Source organism: Leptonotus elevatus, chromosome 17, assembly GCF_054856555.1.
Source record: "Leptonotus elevatus isolate MCC_2025b chromosome 17, RoL_Lele_1.0, whole genome shotgun sequence".
NCBI classification, from domain to species: Eukaryota; Metazoa; Chordata; class Actinopteri; order Syngnathiformes; family Syngnathidae; genus Leptonotus; species Leptonotus elevatus.
This window is the reverse complement of record NC_141255.1, coordinates 4,491,792-4,510,489: the sequence shown is the minus strand read 5'-3', so window position 1 is coordinate 4,510,489 and position 18,698 is coordinate 4,491,792. Positions and strand designations below refer to the sequence as shown.

General features: G+C 43.8%; 2 protein-coding genes across 2 annotated transcripts; both read right to left on the bottom strand.

The window, feature by feature from the left end:
* Positions 1–3,061: 3,061 nt before the first annotated feature.
* On the bottom strand, positions 3,062–14,136 carry ntn5 (netrin 5). The gene is made up of 8 exons (XM_086059344.1): positions 14,101–14,136; positions 13,636–13,713; positions 7,810–9,227; positions 6,337–6,525; positions 5,817–5,966; positions 4,390–4,440; positions 3,653–3,733; positions 3,062–3,578 (listed from the first exon to the last, which is right to left on the bottom strand). Exons 3-8 carry the CDS (start codon positions 9,215–9,217, stop codon positions 3,091–3,093), a joined length of 2,367 nt encoding a protein of 788 aa, XP_085915470.1. The 5' UTR covers positions 9,218–9,227; positions 13,636–13,713; positions 14,101–14,136; the 3' UTR covers positions 3,062–3,090.
* Positions 14,137–15,297: 1,161 nt separating this feature from the next.
* Positions 15,298–17,827, bottom strand: cnpy4 (canopy FGF signaling regulator 4). Its single transcript, XM_086059783.1, has 6 exons — positions 17,664–17,827; positions 17,408–17,534; positions 17,131–17,227; positions 16,891–17,013; positions 15,616–15,733; positions 15,298–15,546 (listed from the first exon to the last, which is right to left on the bottom strand). The coding sequence occupies exons 1-6, from the start codon at positions 17,755–17,757 to the stop codon at positions 15,452–15,454; spliced, it is 654 nt and encodes a 217-aa protein (XP_085915909.1). The 5' UTR covers positions 17,758–17,827; the 3' UTR covers positions 15,298–15,451.
* Between the last annotated feature and the right edge of the window lie 871 nt (positions 17,828–18,698).

Sequence of the window (18,698 nt, the reverse complement as noted above, 5' to 3'; positions counted from 1 at the left end):
AACCTTTCTGCCACATGACGCAGACACTGACTATGAGACCACCCACGTCAGACCACCATCAGTGAGACAACTGCGTGATCATTTGCAGACACATCCAACAATATATTGGAAACAAAGAGTGAAAACTGCCATAAAAATTAAGCAAAACGAGCTGGAATTATTTAAAATAATAATAATAATTCTGTTAAAATGTGTTGTTGAATTCTGCCAACAGAATGATTTGATTTGTGCCTGAGTGAAATGTGTTTGTGTCTTTTAAAAAAAATTAAACTTTGCACATGTTGGGAAAAGGGTCAAAGGTCACCTCCCGGAGCCTGAAATCGCATTGGTTTCGGTTCAAATCCAACTAGGCAGGGTTCATCGTGTCACACACACACACACACACACACACTCACACACAATGTTCTACTCATCCACCACCTGGACGTGCTGGCTGGTTTGTGTTACTCACTTGCCCTCCCCCTCGCCTTTTGATGGTTCCCCGCAGTTCTCCCAATTCAAACTTCAACTAAAAAAAAAAAAAAAAGAAAACTTTGTCACTGCGGTGCCCCTGCTGCCATAAATCACACAAATCCCCATTGAACACGAAGCCCGCAGACAAGCCACAACAAAGCCACACATTTCCAGCAAGTAAAAGTTAACAGACCACCTCAGCGCCCTTTTATGGAAATTGAAATAATACCATCAGCGTAATAAAGCATATTGATTATATACAGTAAATGTTTTATGACTCGACACAATCGAAAAAGAAACACACACGAAAAATGAGGGAGTTTCCACAAGGTCGAGAGATGTGGAAACCGCTGGCCGAATGTTGTGGCTGCTCTCCTAATCTGAGCGGGATTGTGTTGCCGAGGCGGCGTGTCCCCACGGGGGACATACGGGCCGCGGATGGCGGGGATTGACCCTCGACCTTTCAGGTTAACAGAAGCCGGGTGCGTTTGGCAATTCTCAAGACAAAAAAAAAATCAAATCTGCTTAGACCCTGTTGCAAAATATTTCAAAGTAATTTTTTTTAAAATTCTACCCGCTTGCCATCAGACGTTTCTTTTGTAATCTTCTCACTTCAAGGTTTACACTGCGTGATGCCCCCCCCCCCTGCAACCTGCGTTACCTTGTTTATATTTTTAAATGACTAATACTACTGCTACTACTTGTTTTTATAAATTGTCATTGTTTTTAAATTTTCTCCTTTAATATTCATCTTTCATTATTTAAAATTGCTCTTTTATATTCTTCTTATAAGTGAAGGGAGACTAGCAAAGTAAGAGATAAATATTTATCCCTGTAAAAATGAATACACTTTCTGAACTTTAAACAAAATTACCATTCGATTTGTTTTGTTTTTTAGCAGTTTTGATTGAATTGAATATAAAGACACTTTTTGTAGTCTCACTTTTATTATGCTATTAACTCATTCACTGCCATTGACGGCTATAGACGTCAAAAATTAATTTGAACTATTTCTATTAGTTTAAAAAAAAAATCCACTTTTGTTAACAATTGTATGAAAACCTGAAAAAATGCATTGTACATTCAGAACAGATATAAAATTTGTGATTAATCTTGAGTTAACTAGTGAAGTCATGTGATTAATTACAATAAAAAAAAAATTACTCGCTTGATGCCCCTAATAAAAAAAAGAAAAAGAAAGATTATTAAAAATTAGGGGCGTCAGACAACTACATTTTTAAATTGTAATTAATCGCATGACTTCAATAGTTAACTCACGATTAATCACAAATTTAAAATCTGTTCTAAATGTACAAAAAAAAATTATAGGTTGTCAACACAAAAAAATTTATGATCTGAATCCATATTTTCAGCTGTATTGCACTCGATTATTTAATATTTAGCATTCAGCTTTTATTAGCATTTTAGCAAATTGCACATTATCCAGATTCTACATACAACCCTTCAAAAGTTGTTGTCATGTTATTGATTCGGAACTTCTCCTGATAATTTATGTGACCGCGAATTGTGGCCTTTATTTATTTATTTATTTATTTATTTATTTATTTATAAACGTCCATCTCCCGAACGGTAGTTGTTGTGCGCGGGGGGGAGACGTGTGAACAAACATGGCCGTGACGGTGCGCGGTCCGCGCCAGCCAGGCTTAAGTTGTCTGTTAGTGTCTGTGTAAGTGTGTGCCTTTGGGGACTTTGGGGGGGATCAAACGCTCATGTCGTCAGGCGCTGCCGAGAGGAGACGACCGCTGACAGGTGCTTCCTGCAGGCCCAGGGTGGCAGGTGCGCGCATACGCACACACTTGACACACGCACCCACACACACACACACACACACACACACATACACCGCTGAAGGGCAGATAGTTTGCCTCTCGAACATGCTTGTGCACACACTGACCCATACGCACTTGGTTGCTTCCTGCCAATGACCAGGCAGCCAATCAGCAACCTCCTTTTCCAAAACATGGCCACGGTGCAAATCGGAGCTCTCCCATCTGTCTTTATGTGTAACACACAGTTACACGCACATGCACACTGGGCGATGAGGTTTCATCTCCCAACTGGAAGCGGTCGCCATGACGGCAGGTTAGATGTCCAAATATGGGCGTGATCCAAATTGGTTGATAAAAACCAGAGGATAACGAGGCACCTAGCATCTCGACTCTAAAGTCTGAAGCCCCCGCTCCTTCCACAGGGTGTCAACGTCAGACTTAGTAAAAAATAAATGACACCACTCTTCTGCCCTCTCTCTGTGACATGCATGCACTCATGGCCAACAATGAGGCGCTCTAAAGCGCCCAAGCCCTCGCAAAACCAAACCCCAATCCATGCACTGGATGTCATGTTGAAATTTAAAAGTAAAAAATGTCGCCCTCCTCGCACTCCTGCCTTTCTCTATGTGACGTGTGTGCACTCACAGCCAACAACGAGGCACTCTAACGCAAAATAGAGAAGAGAATGAGCCTCACTCTCCTCCGTCTTTATTTACAATAACTATGATGACAATAAATACGAAGCAAGAAGTTCAAATAAAATAACTTTATGACAAGAACATGATGGCATTTAGTGGTGTTAAAGCAAAGAGTGTTTAAAAAAAAAAAAAGAAGTAAAAATAAGGCTTCAGGCTTCTTGGCCAAGGGTGACCCTGTTTTGCGGCGACAAGGTCGAGACCTCGTCGGCCGAGCTTCCAGCGTCCGTGTCAGCCAGCAGGTGAGGGGGGATGTATCCCGTCTGCGGCTCTGAGGGCTTCCTGTGTTGGTGGGGGGGTCTGTCAGCGCAGCGACCCCTCTTGTCCTGCCCGCGAAAGCCCCTCAGCTTGGGGCTCCAGTGTTCCCGCCACTGGAGGGCCAACGTGGAGCGGTCGGCCACCAGCCTCCTCTCGTCCGGCGCCCAGCCCCTCTCGCCCTCGTCGGCGCCAATTAGCAGAAAGGTCCGACCCACGTGGAGGGCGGGGCAGCCGCAGGCCAGGTCCCGGTCGGGGACCCAAAGGGACTGGGGGCCCCTGCGGATGCGGGAAGGGGACCCCGTGCGGAAGACGACTTGGACCGAGATGGAAAACTGCCACCAGGGACCCGAACGCTCCATCCCTCGCACCTGCACCTTCAACACTAAAACACGCAAACACTTTTGTCACTTTTTTCACCAAGCCAAAGCCAACGAGGGCTCAAATGAAGCAACCAACCGTAGTCCTTCAGGCAGTACGTGTCCAAGTTCATCCTGACTTTCACCTGCGAAGGCTGGCAGTGGGACAAACACTCCTCGTCTGTGGGGGACAGTTAGCGTTTCTATTGGCTGCTCTTTTTTTTCCAGTACGTGTGGATGTTAGATCTTTTTCTCCAATCAGATTTTAGCCTCTATGTGTTGCCATGTCAATCTAATCTTTCCCCAATCCTGGTCCTCAAGGGCAGGGTCCTGCAAGTTTTAGATGCGTCCATCCTCCAACACGCCTGAATCATAAAATCAGCTCATCGGGCAGGCTTAGCAGAAGCCTGATAACGACCCTGATCTTACATCTAAGACATCTAAAACCTGCAGGACTTCGGTCCTGGAAGACCAGGATTGGGGAAGCCCAATCAAATCTGTCGAGGACCTTCAACTATTGGATTCAGACCCCACTGAAGGGCCAAGTATCAAATCCAAAACCATCACCCGTGTGGGACAACATGAGCACAACACACACACACACCGGCTCATTACTGAAAATGTGGCCGCTTCTATTTGTCATCACGGTATCCTGTGACCAACAGATGACCTTGCTTGAGCAGAACATTCTCGAAGAGTCTTGAACCACATTGAGGTCAGGTCACATGATCCAATTCGAGATCGTGATCATGAGAATGCATGCTTATTTGTAGTTGCTTGAAGGTTTAAAAGTTACCGTAAGTTCCAAAAAGTCCACGTATTAGTCGTCTTACTTACCAATGCTGTACTGAGGCTGAAACACCGGAGTCGGGGCAACCTCTTGAATCCCTGCAATCAAAAAAGAGTGTCAGACACATGATCAGTTTGTGTGTGTGTGGTCTTTTTTTATGATCAACAAATCTCACGCAAATGTTGACTTATTCAGGAAGGCCACAGCGTGAGGAAGTTGCATAGCGTCCATACATTGTCCAGGCCTCTTGTAAAAGTGCAAACATTTGTCACCACACCAGGTTTGGTCCTTTCTGTCACAACGAGGCCCGTGACATGGAACATCCCCTTACCAAATCCCTTAACGCTTCCGTCTATGGTGTTTCTGATGTTTCACTTGATGTTAGCATGAAGCTAGCCGCCTTTTGCTATCATATGGTTTGATTGAACGTTTAAAAATGTTTGAAGTGGAAGTCGACCTTAAAACGTTTCTTGACAATAATATGTTATATGCAGGGTTTAGGGAATCCAGGTCCAGAGAGAACAAAAACCCTGACACAGTTTGACTTTAGCCACAGCTCGTTTAGGCTACCTGCCAGTTAAGTAGAAGCACCTGTGGCTAAAGCCAATCTGTGGCAGGGTTTTTACTTCCTGGACGTAGACTCCCCAACCTTGGTTATATGTGACCTCACTAGTCTAAACATGACATTTTTATCCATCTCAGGGGTGCGGCCATTTTGCCACTTGCTGTCGACTGAAGATGACATCAATGTTGCTCAGGTCAGTCGCAGCTCAGCTTCAGAAAACAGGTGACGGAAACAGTTTCTTTAAAAGAGGAATTCAACTTTAAATGTTTCTTGACAATAATATGTTATATGTGACCTCTCTAGTCTAAACATGACATTTTTATCCATCTCAGCGGGCGGCCATTTTGCCACTTGCTGTCGACTGAAGATGACATCAATGTTGCTCAGTGCTTCTGGCAACGACCAATCACAGCTGAACTGTTTTCTGAAGCTGATCTGTGATAGGTTGTTACCTGAGACCTGGGCAATTGTGATGTCATTTTACTTGACAGCAAGTGGCAAAATGGCCACCTTCTGATATTGATAAACACTGCTGGATTTTGCTGCTTAACTCATATTCCACTAACTCAATATGAACCAGTATACCTACATAAAACATATTTTTGTCAAGACTTTTTTTTTGGGGGGGGGGGGGGTTGCCTTCCCCATTAACCGCTTTTGTTTTGTGTCAGTTTGTCATGACGTTTGTGATGAAGTGAGGTCATGTAAGTTAGCGTCAGGCATACAGCTAAATGCCCTGCAGGAGGCTAATGGATGCTATACTTAGCTCGGTCTGGCAGTAAAAACAAACACGCTTTTCTTTCACGCAGAGCTTTCACTGTCAGAGTTATGAGTCTGGGCCTGTTTCGAGCCCCGCGACAGGTGATACCAGGTTTTTGGTCAGCGGGCAGTTTGTTTGGATCGACTTACGGACGCAGGGCCGCAGAGGCGACGTGCCCTGTTTGTATCCCGGGGCGCAGCGGTTGCACCTGAGGCCGGTCACTCCCTCTCGGCACAGGCACTGACCCGACGTGTGGTTACACCAGCGGCCCACCGCTCCCAGAGGATGACACTGACATGCTAGGGGAGGGAATAATGCCAGGAACACAGTTAGTAAATTCTTCATCTTTTTTTTTTATGCTAGTGGCTAGCAACAATTAAATCACAGTATCTTCTATACATTTCCGTGTAATGTGTAACCCTGCCCAGGAAGCCATTTGAACATATGACACGACATGAGTCAAGAACGCCAGTCAGTGACAGCTACTTAGGACAGTCAAAGGTCATGGGTCACAGCGGTGGTAAGGGATACAGGTTACAGGTGGAAGCCGCGTCGCGAATAGCTGCGCGCTCTCTCAAGTGTAGCCAGATCATAAAACGCACCCGTTTGCATCTCATCCCGTAGAAACACATCACACACACACACACGCATGCGTTGGTAGAGACTGACGTTGGCAGGCCTTGCGGTGGTGCAGCGGCTTGCTTTGGTCCCGGGTGTATCCGTTGTGGCACGACTGGCAGTGGCGCCCGGCGGTGTGGTGGCGACACTTGAGGCACACGCCGCCGCTGCGCCGTCCAGACTGCTGGAACACCTCCATGCTGAAGCGGCACTTGTTGGAGTGGCCGTTACACTCGCACGCTGGAGACGGGGGGGAAATGCATTGAATTGCTTAAGATTTTTTTCAGGCACGGATTTAGAAGTTGATGTTATCATGATATTTTTAGAATGATACAGCGTCCCAACAAAGGTGGGCGCTTCCAGTCTATCGACTCTTCGGATGAGCGTGTGGAGTTGGCTGTTGTTGGTTCAGGATAGCGGCAGGCTGTTAAGTGGCTAACCGTTAGCTCGTCTGTGTGTTGAGTGCCTCAGGATGTCAATTGAGTCGTCCAGCGAGTGTTGAATCGACATGGTTCGTGATTATTTTGTTACAGATTGTTCAATGAAGCAATTGTTGTGTCTATCCGTGACCATGCTGTGGGGGGGGGGGGGGGGGGGGGGGGGGGGTTACAATTCAGTCTAACTAGCGGTGATTAAGTAAGCTAACAATGTAGACACAATGCACTTTATCTTCTTTATTCAAGTGTTGAAATGATTCCAATCTTTGGATATTTTTTACGCACTCTTCTTCCTGACTTGCCCCGATTGTTATATGGGTCCGCAGTAAGATTAGTCCATGAGGACAACTGATTAGCAAAATCAGATACAGTGAGACCGCAAAAAGTGAACTGGGATAGGATATGGCGCCACCTCTTGTTGTTTGATGGGCTGCTAGCAACATCACGAATGGTACAACACTTGAAATGATTCTAATCCAAAAACGTGTAAACACATTTTCTATTACTGTGTCCTTCACTCCCAAAAACATACTTTCACATTTTTTAAATGTTTTTTTTTTTTGTGCAAGAGCATACAGAAAGAAGGCTTTGATGCAGCTTCTGACATGAATATTGATTAAACTTAGCTATATCCTAATGCTAATTGCTGCAAAACGGAAACGGATACAAATGTACTTTTCCTGATGAAAGAAGAGACTCTAATCTTTCTTTTGGTAGGTTCCATGTTTTTATAGCAATAGAACACAAGATTCTGTGGGCCTTGCAAAATCTGTCAAAATACAGTAAAATAGCCGGGAGCGAAGGGGGTTGCTTTAGTGAAAATGGCTGAGGGTGAATGAGATAAGTTTGGTTTTAAGACCTATGGTGGCCCCTATAAGTGTTCCGCATCTTGGAAGGCTCCTTTCTAAAGCACCAGAAGATGATCCCGGCTATTTAGAGATAAAACTCCTGAATATGCTTCGGTAAAGGCGAGGTTATGCAGAACTTGTATTGAGAGTGATTAATTTCCATTCCCATGGAACATTTCCCCCCTCACCATGATAAGTGGGAGTTCAACATATTGCAGTAATTGCGAGGTAAGACTCACCTACGCAAGGATTTGGGTGCGTGGGTGTGGCTCGATGCCAGGGTCTGTCAAAGTAGAAATCCTCGCACACGTCACAGTCCGGGCCGGCGGTGCGATGCTCGCACATGCACACGGCCCGCCCCGCATCATCACGCCGGCACTTGGAAGCGTGCCCGTTGCATTTGCACCGGCCCCCTACCTGCAGGTCCGAGAGGGCCAGAGGGGGCAGGGGGGCTATGGTAGCGGGTGCCACCTGCAGGTTTCTGGAGGTTTGCCGGGTGTTTGGGTGGTTGTTTCTCCGCTTTCTGAGTTCTCGTCCCCTGGCCCCTCTTTGGCGTCCCTCCACGGTCCAGTTGCAGACACCGTTCGGACAAATGAGCCACTGCTCGCCGTCCTTCTTACGGCCGAGATTTCGAGCTCTTGCACCCTTTTTTGACGAAACATCCGAGCTGTAAGTGTCCCCGCTTTCCTTGCTGGTCACATTATTTCCATCCATGTTGTGACCTCTCCCTCGAAGCTTGTCTGCTTTCTTCTGCACGCTCAATTCAGAGTTTTTTGCGCCCCTGTCAAAAAAGGACGGCATGTTATCCGTGTTCACGCTGCCAATCGGATCTCCAGCATTGCCAGAGCTCCACCTCAGGAGGTCGACAACTCGTTCCTCTTCTGTCCATCCGTCGTTCTTCTTGCCCGGGCTCAGTTTTGTCTTTGCAGACGTTTGGTGGAAAACCACGCGGATGTCCGTAGCTGTCACCCAGTCTTGCAAAGTGGGACTGTAGTCAAAATCTGGGGACGATGGACGTCCGTCAAGGGCAGAGAACGCCAGCACCATGCCGCCCCGCTGCCTCTGCAAGGGCCGAGGATCGGAGCACAGCGGTTCTGTTTCTTGGTGTCTGGTCTTGGCCACCGTCTGGGAGGGGAGCCCAAAATCCCCAAAGCAGTCGCTGGAATAATGTTGCATTGGCCTCCAAGTGTGTCTGTAGTCCATGGACTTGAAGATGGATATTGATATTGGGTCCGATGGCTCCCCATGATAGCAGAACTGCAGACTTATGTAGGTGATTTCAAAGCGGCGACCCAGAGGCACAGTGAGCACCCAGTCTCTACTCTCCTGACCCCCTTGAGCCTGCCAGCAGGTGAGGTTGTGTGGATTGTGAAGGTCGGTCAAGGTGCTGATATTGCCGTCAAAATTTAAGCCTTGGACGGCGCCGCGGCTGGCGTTGACCGAGACCCCGTAGGCGGCGTTGATGAACTCGGACAGGCAGTGGCGAGGACGGCCGTCCGAGTGGTAGCAGGGATCGTGAGGCGAAGTCCAACTCAGCGGCACGTGAGACAACGAGGAGAATAGTAGAGGCCGAGGAAGTAAATAAAGGAGAAGGAAAGCGAGGAAGGGAGAGGTGGAAGGGGGACGGGAAAAGGCCCAGAACATCATGTCATCCAGCCTGTTGAGGACAAAAGGGAAGACAACATTAGAAAACATTGCTTGAGAGACGCCAGTTTTTGAAAGTCTCCATCTGGTACCGTTAGGTATTGGGACGGTTTTTCTAATGGCAACATGATTCAACGGGTGGATTCAAGCGGTTAAGTCCTCACTGAAGGTCCAGCTACCAATCGACAGCCCTCCTCCGCTGATGGTGGCTTGATTGAAAAGACAGAACTGCATCACTGCAGCTTCACCCCCAACCCAGAAACCCAGATTACATCTCCAAACTTCTCCGGAGTGCGCGCGCTCTCGAAGGGTGCGTTTGTCTGAAATAACCAAAAAATATGTCTGACAGCTGGAGACAAACCCCCGAACTGGAGCGTATCCATCCCATTTATAGCTCTTCCTTTTCGAACCCGCCGCCGTTTGCAGGCATGAGGTGTGCGCGCCCAAGGTCTTTTGGACCCACAACACAAGTTGTGGTCACGCTCGTGTTGTGGGAAAATGATTTATAGATGGAAATCTTGCTTGAGCCCCAAACATGAATTGTTTTTGTCCCTAGTGTGAACAAATCTCTTCCTGCCTCTTCCAGCTGGTGACGAGTGTAATTCATCCAACTGTCAGGACTTTATCCACTCGAGAGTCACTTTTGGAATGTTGTCAAAACTAACAATGAACCCCAAAACGGACTTTCTCTTCAGATGATCTTCCATTCTTACTTTCTTTCCTCCGTCACTTTGCTTCTTCTCTAGTTTCTTCTCCCCCCCCCCCCCCTTGCTCATGTGTCACCTGGCCCCTTCGCTCTCGGCGAGATTAATGACGCCCTAACAAGCGTCTGACACTGACAGCAAAGTCAGCGTGGGCTGCGCAAACCCAAGCGGCAGGAGAGGACGGGGCAAGAGAGCATGTCTCACCTCGTCATCCCGCTCAATTAGCAAGCAAAAGTATGAGGCTTCCTGAGGGACCGTCTGGCTCAGGAAGCGGATCAACCAACCCTAAAGGGAAGACCGATCCGGGAAATGGGCCTGGGTTCGATCGGGGCGAGGACATGCACCTGTCTATGTCGTATGACCAATAAAAAAAAAACACGGGACCATTAAAAAGGGGGGAAACTGCAAAGAATACAATTGTGTGTTTGACTTTATGGTATAGACTGTTAACTTATACAAGCAAATAGTGACGTGATGACATCAACTTCTCCAACTGGAGGGGTTGATCTTCTGGTCCAACTATGTGAGACTGGCAGGAATACGCGCTGACAACCTGGGGGCATGTTTACAGCATGGACACCACCAGGCTGAGACTATAAAAATACAAATTCTTTTGAACCGCTCCGTGCGGGTAAAAATATCACTTGCTTGAAGGTTTATAATTACTTTTAAAAATTATGCTAATTTTCGTTAGTACATCTAAGCTGTTTTTACATTATATGTTAGCATTAAGCTAGCGTACAGTTGTGTGGTCGAAAATGTTGGTGTTTACGGGTATGTGACATGTGGCTTATGGTGGAAGGTTTATAATTACTGTAAAAAAAAATGATGCTAATTTTTGTTAGCACATCTGCACAGTTTTACATTATATGTTAGCATTAAGCTAGCGTACAGTTGTGTGGTCGAAAATGTTGGTGTTTACGGGTATGTGACATGTGGCTTATGGTGGAAGGTTTATAATTACTGTAAAAAAAAATGATGCTAATTTTTGTTAGCACAGCTGCACAGTTTTACATTATATGTTAGCATTAAGCTAGCGTACAGTTGTGTGGTCGAAAATGTTGGTGTTTACGGGTATGTGACATGTGGCTTATGGTTGAAGGTTTATAATTACTGTAAAAAAAAAGTGATGCAAATTTTTGTTAGCACATCTGCGCAGTTTTACATTATATGTTAGCATTAAGCTAACGGACATTTGTGAGGTTTTGAACATACTGTACAGAGGATAATTCTCTTTACTTGTATATGATTTTGCTCCGTGCGGCTTGAAGTAGGACTTGTCTGAAGGTTTCTAATTACTATAACATCAATGCTAATGTCCATTTATGCCGTTTTACATTATACGTTAGCATTAAAGCTAGAGGACTTTTGTTAATACTGTATATGGTTTGCTTGAACACCGTAGTGCTTACATTTTTAATTCTCTTTTGTTGAATGTGATGCTGCGCTGTGTGGGTTAAAGTAGCAGTTGTTTAACGGTGTGTAATTACAGCAACGTCAATGCTAGTTTCTGTTAGCTCCTCAACGGTGTTGCTAAGCTAGTGTACGCCAACGGACGAAATAATATGGTATCCTTAAATTCTTGTTTTATGGATCCGTTTTACAGTAATAACTTCAACTAGAAGTGACAGTTTTTTTGTAAAATTAAGTAGTCAGCGTAAATGTTTTTAAAGTGTTTGTGTGTGGGTTTAAAGTAAGTATTTTGAAAGGCTAGCTAAGCTGAACACCTCATGGTTATTTGTGGATCACATGCTTCTTTTTGGATGCAAAAAGCCAAACTTTTTTTTGGTCTTTTTTTTGCTTTTATCTAAGCTACCTGTTAACTCTCGGGGGCCTGCTCGCCGCCCCAGCGTGTCCGGGGTGTGTTCTGGTGAGCAGATGAGTCTCACACATTTTAAAATTCCTCGTCATGGGCCTTCAGCGGCTCGGGTGGAGGCGAAGTCAAAGCTACTGGCGGTTGGTGTAAAAATGCCGAGTGTAAGAATTGATTTCGGAAACAAGCGTGCGCGAAGGCGCCACACCTGTTGGCGCATGTAACCACTCTGACACCTTTGTTAATTTGCAATTGTCCTCAGAAATACAACACTGCAGCCTGTTTTCCCAAACCACATTCCGAGCCTTGCATCTGTGTGTCCGTGTGTGTTATTCCACACGAACAGATTCCAGCAGCTCCATTTTTGGTGTAATAATCTAATTTTAGTGGTGGAAGTGGCACAAAGTGGATTAGCGGCCAGCAAGTATCTTTAGCCTTTTGTCCTTAGGGTTTGGCTTCATCAAAAGAAAACAAATCAGGCACTGTTATTTCCGTAACGCTGGAAAATATGAATTGGTTTTCTGTCTTTAATTTTGACATTTATATGGGAAATATGTGGTGTTTTGAGTATCGTTTGCATGCTTAACAGGTTGATAAATCCCTAGTCAATGCCACAGGATGGCTGCAAACCACTACTTTTGTCTAAATGAAGTGCCTCCTCACTCGGTGGCCGTAATCATCTGCCATTGCGCTTCATTTTTGAAGAAAAACACTACGTCACCTATTTGATATTTAAAAGCACGCTTCCTGTCAATCCCACCCACTCACCCCCCCCCCCCCCCCATTTTTAAAAAAAAACAGGCATAGCCTACATACAAGTTGGCAGAGATCTTCACATGGAGGCTTCACATGTTGATCTTGAAAAACAGATGGGAATGAAATAACTATGATTCCAAAGATGAGGCGCTGCATGGTGAACGTGCGCGTGCACGTGTATATGCGTGTTGACGCGATCAATTCAATCCACATGCTGCCCACAGGATTACTCATAACAAGGCCGTAACACACTCACACACACATGCACATTCTCAGATGCATTCTATATCGGATAAAAAAGAAAACAAAGACAAAAAAATCAAAGGGTGCCAGAGCCTCCCTCCGCCCAATTGGCTTCATGAAATAATGACTTTGGTTTTCGCACTACTGGCAACAGATAATATAACGAGTTTTTTAGATGAAGTAATAAAAGCAGCATTCTTTATTTGCTCAATGGATCATATAACGATTTGTTAAGTTGCATTGATCTCTCTTGACAGTGCAGGCGAAACTATTAAACATAACATCGTGTTAAGTTTTGAGCATGTGACCTCATCTGCAGGTCTTTTTTATTATTATTTATTTTTGGGTTTGTTTGATAGATTTTGGCAAGAACAACAGAAGCAGCTTAATGGCGACAATTATGTGCCGCTAATTGCGCACATTTGCCGCAATCTGTTCGTTTCCGGGAAACATAATATTTACAGAGCTGCGCCATCTCAATACAAAACAACCATTACAGAATACCAAATTAATATTGATTGCTTGTGATTATTCCGGTAATCAGTCTCATAAATTCTAAAAATAAACTATTTTGGGTCCCTTTTATTTTTTATTTTTTTGCGAGACTTTAAACAATTCAGAAGGAAAAAAAGATGACTTTTGACCCCCATCCTAACGTTCGCAACTGCGCATTTAGGCCTAACTAAAATACATAAACAAATAATAATCGATTTTTACAATATATGTAAATTGCTATAACTGACAAATAATATAACATATATTATTGTCCATTTTCCCATCCAAATTAATTGTCATTTTCTCCACTATAGTATAGCAAAAAAAGACAGGATTTAACCCGCTTTACTGAATACATTAATAAAGTAATAAAATGGAAGAAAAAGAGCAGAAGATGCGTGCGCGCTCACCATGTGCGCCTTCCGAGATGGTCTTTCTCCCACCAAAGTGTCCTTACATCCAGCCTCGGCTCACTCGTCTGTGCTGGCCTGCCGGGGAAAAAAAGAAGAAGGAAGAGGAGGAGGAGGAGGTGCATGAGGAAGATGAGTGCGGGGAAAAATAACGGGGGGACCTGTTAGGAGAAGAACTGCAGCCAAAGAACTTTACGCATTATCTACGAAAAGTAAAACAGAACTTTTTTTTCACATTGTCAAACACTAAAGCGCTAAAAATTAATAATCAAATGCACAACAAAATGGCTATTTTGGCCTATTTCGGACATTTGCATCTATACTAAATTATTTTCTCCAATGCAATTGACTTGTTTCCATACATGTGTGGCTCTTAAAAAGAAATCTGCAGAATAATAAAAAAAAAAAAGAAGAAAAAGAAAATAAATAATAGCAAAACAAATTCCAGGAAATGTTTTTAGTTACTTTTATGATATTGTTTTTGGCCTTATCTTGTTATCCTCGCTTTTTGCTCCAATTAGCCCTCAGTGGATTTGGAAGCTAATTGGCTGGCCTGCACTAAGATGGTTGTCAGATGTGAAGCAAAGCTGATACAGATGGAAATGGAAGGTATAGAGGTCGGGAGGGAACACTTGATTGGAGCGAAGTTTCCCCCTTAAAAGCCATAAAACTGATTGATGGTTTCCCTGGAGGAATGTTTCCCCAGGTGTGCTTCTTCTTCGTTTTCACGCATGTGCGTGTTTGCCAGTCGAGGTGTACTTAACGAATGTTATGCTTGGATGCCGGACAAGTGCAATAATGACTCAACGCAAACAATCACAATGCGGGAGGGTTTCACTCAAACGCCACAATACAAGTTGGATCTTTGTTCGGATGTCAAGGTGCTTCTTGACAGGTGTCTCGTGTTTGCCAGACTTTGCAGCCTGCAGCAAAGAGCGAAAAACCATAACAAATCGATCAGCATGCTCTTCATGTGTCATCATCATCAAACTATTTATCGTGTGATTTGGGCTGTTGGCTTTATTGCTGCAGCGGGGGGGGGGGGGGGGTGCTATAGAAATATATTGTAATGCTTATTTAAGAGATGAGACGTATTAATGAATTTGGTTCAAACAAAAAGGCTAGGAAAATTGCGGTAAAGTCTACTTCGTATTAATAAATAAATTGAGGTATGCTTTTTCCATATATATATTATTTAAAACAGTAAGAGCTCATAATTAAACCAGCCACTGTTGTTATAATGTAATGTAATAATTATACATGACTATTACCGATTTTAGGAAATGTATGCACCTTACTCTGGATCTTAAGATCGCACGGTAATTATGAACTCTATTTTTATTTAAAATTTTAAATATACTAAATTTATTATTTTTCATATTTGTTATATTACTAGTTAGGTATGCCTGTGTTGCCTTGTGGATTTATAGTGTCTATCTATATCATGAACATTTTAAATCAAATCAAGGAGAGCGCCTTTGATTCTGTATGTTTGCTTGTAGCGCCCTCCCGTGGCTGTTTGTGTTATGACTAGTGTAGCATTTAACAAATGGGGGGAAAAAACACTAAAAAGACCCAAGGAGCTACTTTATAACAAAAATAAACAATAAAAACTCCATGATTGTTTTAAAAAGAATTTATTTCACCTGAAAAAAAAACTGTACATACTGCATTTGTGGGTGTCAACTATATACATGAGCCAAAAAGGGTTAAAAAGACATTAGTTGAGGGAGCATGTCATCCTTCAATCAGGGGGCGGAGCCAGCACAAAATACACGTTGACATGCATTTCAACATCACTCCACTGTTCTGCAGGTCAAAGTTCGCCAGAAAGCCTCGTCGTCTTTGTGCCGTCCTCCACTACGCCTCCCCTGGCCCCCGGGTCTCCCTTCCACACCTCCTCGAGACATTCTGCGCAGGAAAAAACACACATGAGCACGGACGGAAGAGATGGAATCTTTGCTCATAGGCGTGTCCGACCTCTTTCGGCCACTCCGAGGACGTGCCTCTGGCACAGAAAGTCGTCCAGTTTCTGGTCCTGATGGTGAAAGTACCAGGCCTCCACCACTTCCTCGTACTGCTCCAACATGTTCTCGCACTGGGATGGGGGGGGGGGGGGTGTTGGATGAGAGGACAAATGCTCACTGGGAAGTCACAATGTTGGTAGTACACGCATGTTTAAGATTCCTCCTTAGGGTCAAAATCACTAGTAAGTGAAAGTCCACCATGTCATTGTCCACTCCCTACAGCAAGCTAACATTAGCCAGAAATGTTGACTCTGTGAGTAAAGCTAACAAAAGCAGAACATTTCCACACGTCAATGCTAACATTAACCAAAAATGTCCATCCTGTCATATCTGCCTTGTCAGCAATGCTAAAATTAGCCACAAATGTCCATTCCATCATTGTCCATCGTGTTACTGTCCACCCTGTCAGCAATGCTAATATGAACAAAAATGTCCACTGTGTCATGTCCAATCTTTCAGTAATGCTAACATTAGCGGCAAATGTCTGCCCCATCTGTGTCCACTTTTGGAATAATGCTAACAATAATTAAAAATGTCTATCCCATTACTCTCCGGTGTCCACCCTGTCATTAATGCTAATATTACCTCTCGGTCATATGAGGCCTCTCAGCAATATTATCATTAGCCACAAATGTCTGTACCCTCATTGTCCATATTATCAGTAATGCTAACTAACATTAGGTACAAATATCCATCCCCCCTGCAGTGTTACTAGCAAAAATGGCCTCACTGTCAAAGTCCACCCTGTCAACTATTTAAAAGTTATCTACAAACATCCATCCCGATACTTTCCACCCTGCCAGCAATGCTAATGTTACCAAAAAAGTCCACTCTGTCATGTCCACCCTTTCAGCAATGCTAACATAACAGTAGACACATTTATCCATCCTGTCATTGGTCATCCTGTCACCAATGCCACCATTGGCTAAACAAATCATCGTCCACCCTGTCAGCAAGCTTGTATATTTTACTGTTTGTGTGTACTCCGTACATTGTTTGCTTGTAGGTAATTAAACAAAAAAACACTGGGAGCTCGATCAATACGCATTATTAACGGTATGTGATTTACAGTATTAAATATAATGAATATGAAGTTCAAAGGAAAATCGCGTTTTTTTTTCTTTTTTGTTAAATGTTTTAATACACCTCGTCATACATTGTTAGTCGACCCCTGCTCTATTTGCTTTTGTAATAAATTATCAAAACCTCTTTGCGTTTAGATTTATACCTGTTTCTTCATGTCCGTCACCTCCACGGAGGGCTCGTCCCACAGCTCGTACGGCAGGCCCAATTCCACTTTGACACCTTTGTGGACCAAGTTCTTCAGTGTGGTCATGGTCTGGCTGGAACCCTGCAGCACACGACAAAGGCGTCACTGGAAGATGCGAACCGTTGCCCACGATGAGCAGGAAAACAAGTCAGTGTACATATTGAAACCAGGGTTCTGGGGAAGTGACGGCCAGGTGACCTTTGAGTAGCGCAGGCTGCCCGGCCGTTCGGCATGAACACTATAATGCAGGATGCGCTCGCATATGTTGTCCATGGCCTCCATCAGACGGGTCTCCCTAGAAAAAAGCAAGTACTTATCATTGTGCTACAATTTGTGAAAATGTTCCACTCATAATAAGACCTCAGTGGTTCATTATTCTGTGACATTTTCATGATGGTCCTCAAAGGGAATTCATAGCGATACCGATGTGACTTCAGCATGCTGTTCACATTTTGAAGTGCAAAATTGAACGTACGAGGTGTTGTACTTGATCGTTTTTCTTCTCTTGCCGGTGTCCAGCACTTCTCCCACCTCCAGCACTTCCTTGGAGCGGCCGCTTCTCTGCAGGGCTTCCTGGAGCTCCACGGTGAGAAACTTGCACACTGGAGCACGCAAAGAATGACGCTTGCATATAACAACTTATTGACAAATGACAACAACTGCGAAATTCATGGATGTGAGAGTATATCACCACGTCGCGGTAGTTGGCTAAAGATTCTGCAACTTCTCACCTTCACATTTATTCGGTAGTCTCGCGTCGTCGTCTGCTCGGACAAAAGCGTGGAAATAAAGCAAATAAAACGCTGCAACAGTGACAAGTTTCATCGTAGCTGTTGCAGAAATGACGGTATCCACTGGAGGACTACTTTTCCCAGCGCCCTCTTGGCCACATCGGCACCGAGGGTGGAACTGCGCGTGCGTAGAAACAAATTCCGAGCAGATTTCTTCTCTTGTTTCTTTAACGGCGGTTTGCAAACTGTATTAGCGCATTATCGCCACCTATTGTTGACTAATGATTACTGCTTTGGTTTACAATCGAACGAAACAAAGATAAGATGAGATAAAAACCTGTTTGATTGGTTCAATTTTAGGGCATATTTATTTCTCTTTTCCCAGCTTCATGCTTGCCCACTGTAAAATAAATAAATAAAATAAAAACATGGTTAAATCCAAAGTTATTTCATATAAAGTTCTTAACTTACTGCCTGATTAGACCTTTTGGGTTTTTTGTTTTTGTTTTGCGTGTTTTCTTTTTCTTGTGTCTTGTTTGACATCACCGTTCTGGTTTGTGTGCTCCGTTTGAATTGGATGTTGGAGTTTGAATTAATAAAGAAAGCATTAAAAAAAAAGTTCTTAACTTCCTAAAAAAAAAACGTGTTCTCTGCATCATTCTTTCAAAATAAAAATATTATAATATAATGTGGCAGTTTTCACCACAACAGCTATTTTTCCTTCCCTAAAGCACCCTTATGCAGCTTGTACAGTTGATCACTTAAAATTTTATTAAATAGATATATAATGTATCCCTTTTCACCAACACGGTAGTCTATATAATTTTAGTTAGCATTTTGATTTTGGTTTGATTTGTTTAACTTTCTTAAAACTTGCTCTTTAAACTCCAGTCGTTTGAAAACATTGTCTTGTCAAGTTCTTTTTAACATATAAAAAAGGGTTTGTGCTAAAATAATTATTTAATATTTGATTTACTATTGTTCTTGGTTGTTATTGTTGCTCTTATTTTGGGTTGCTATATTGGTGACCTGCAC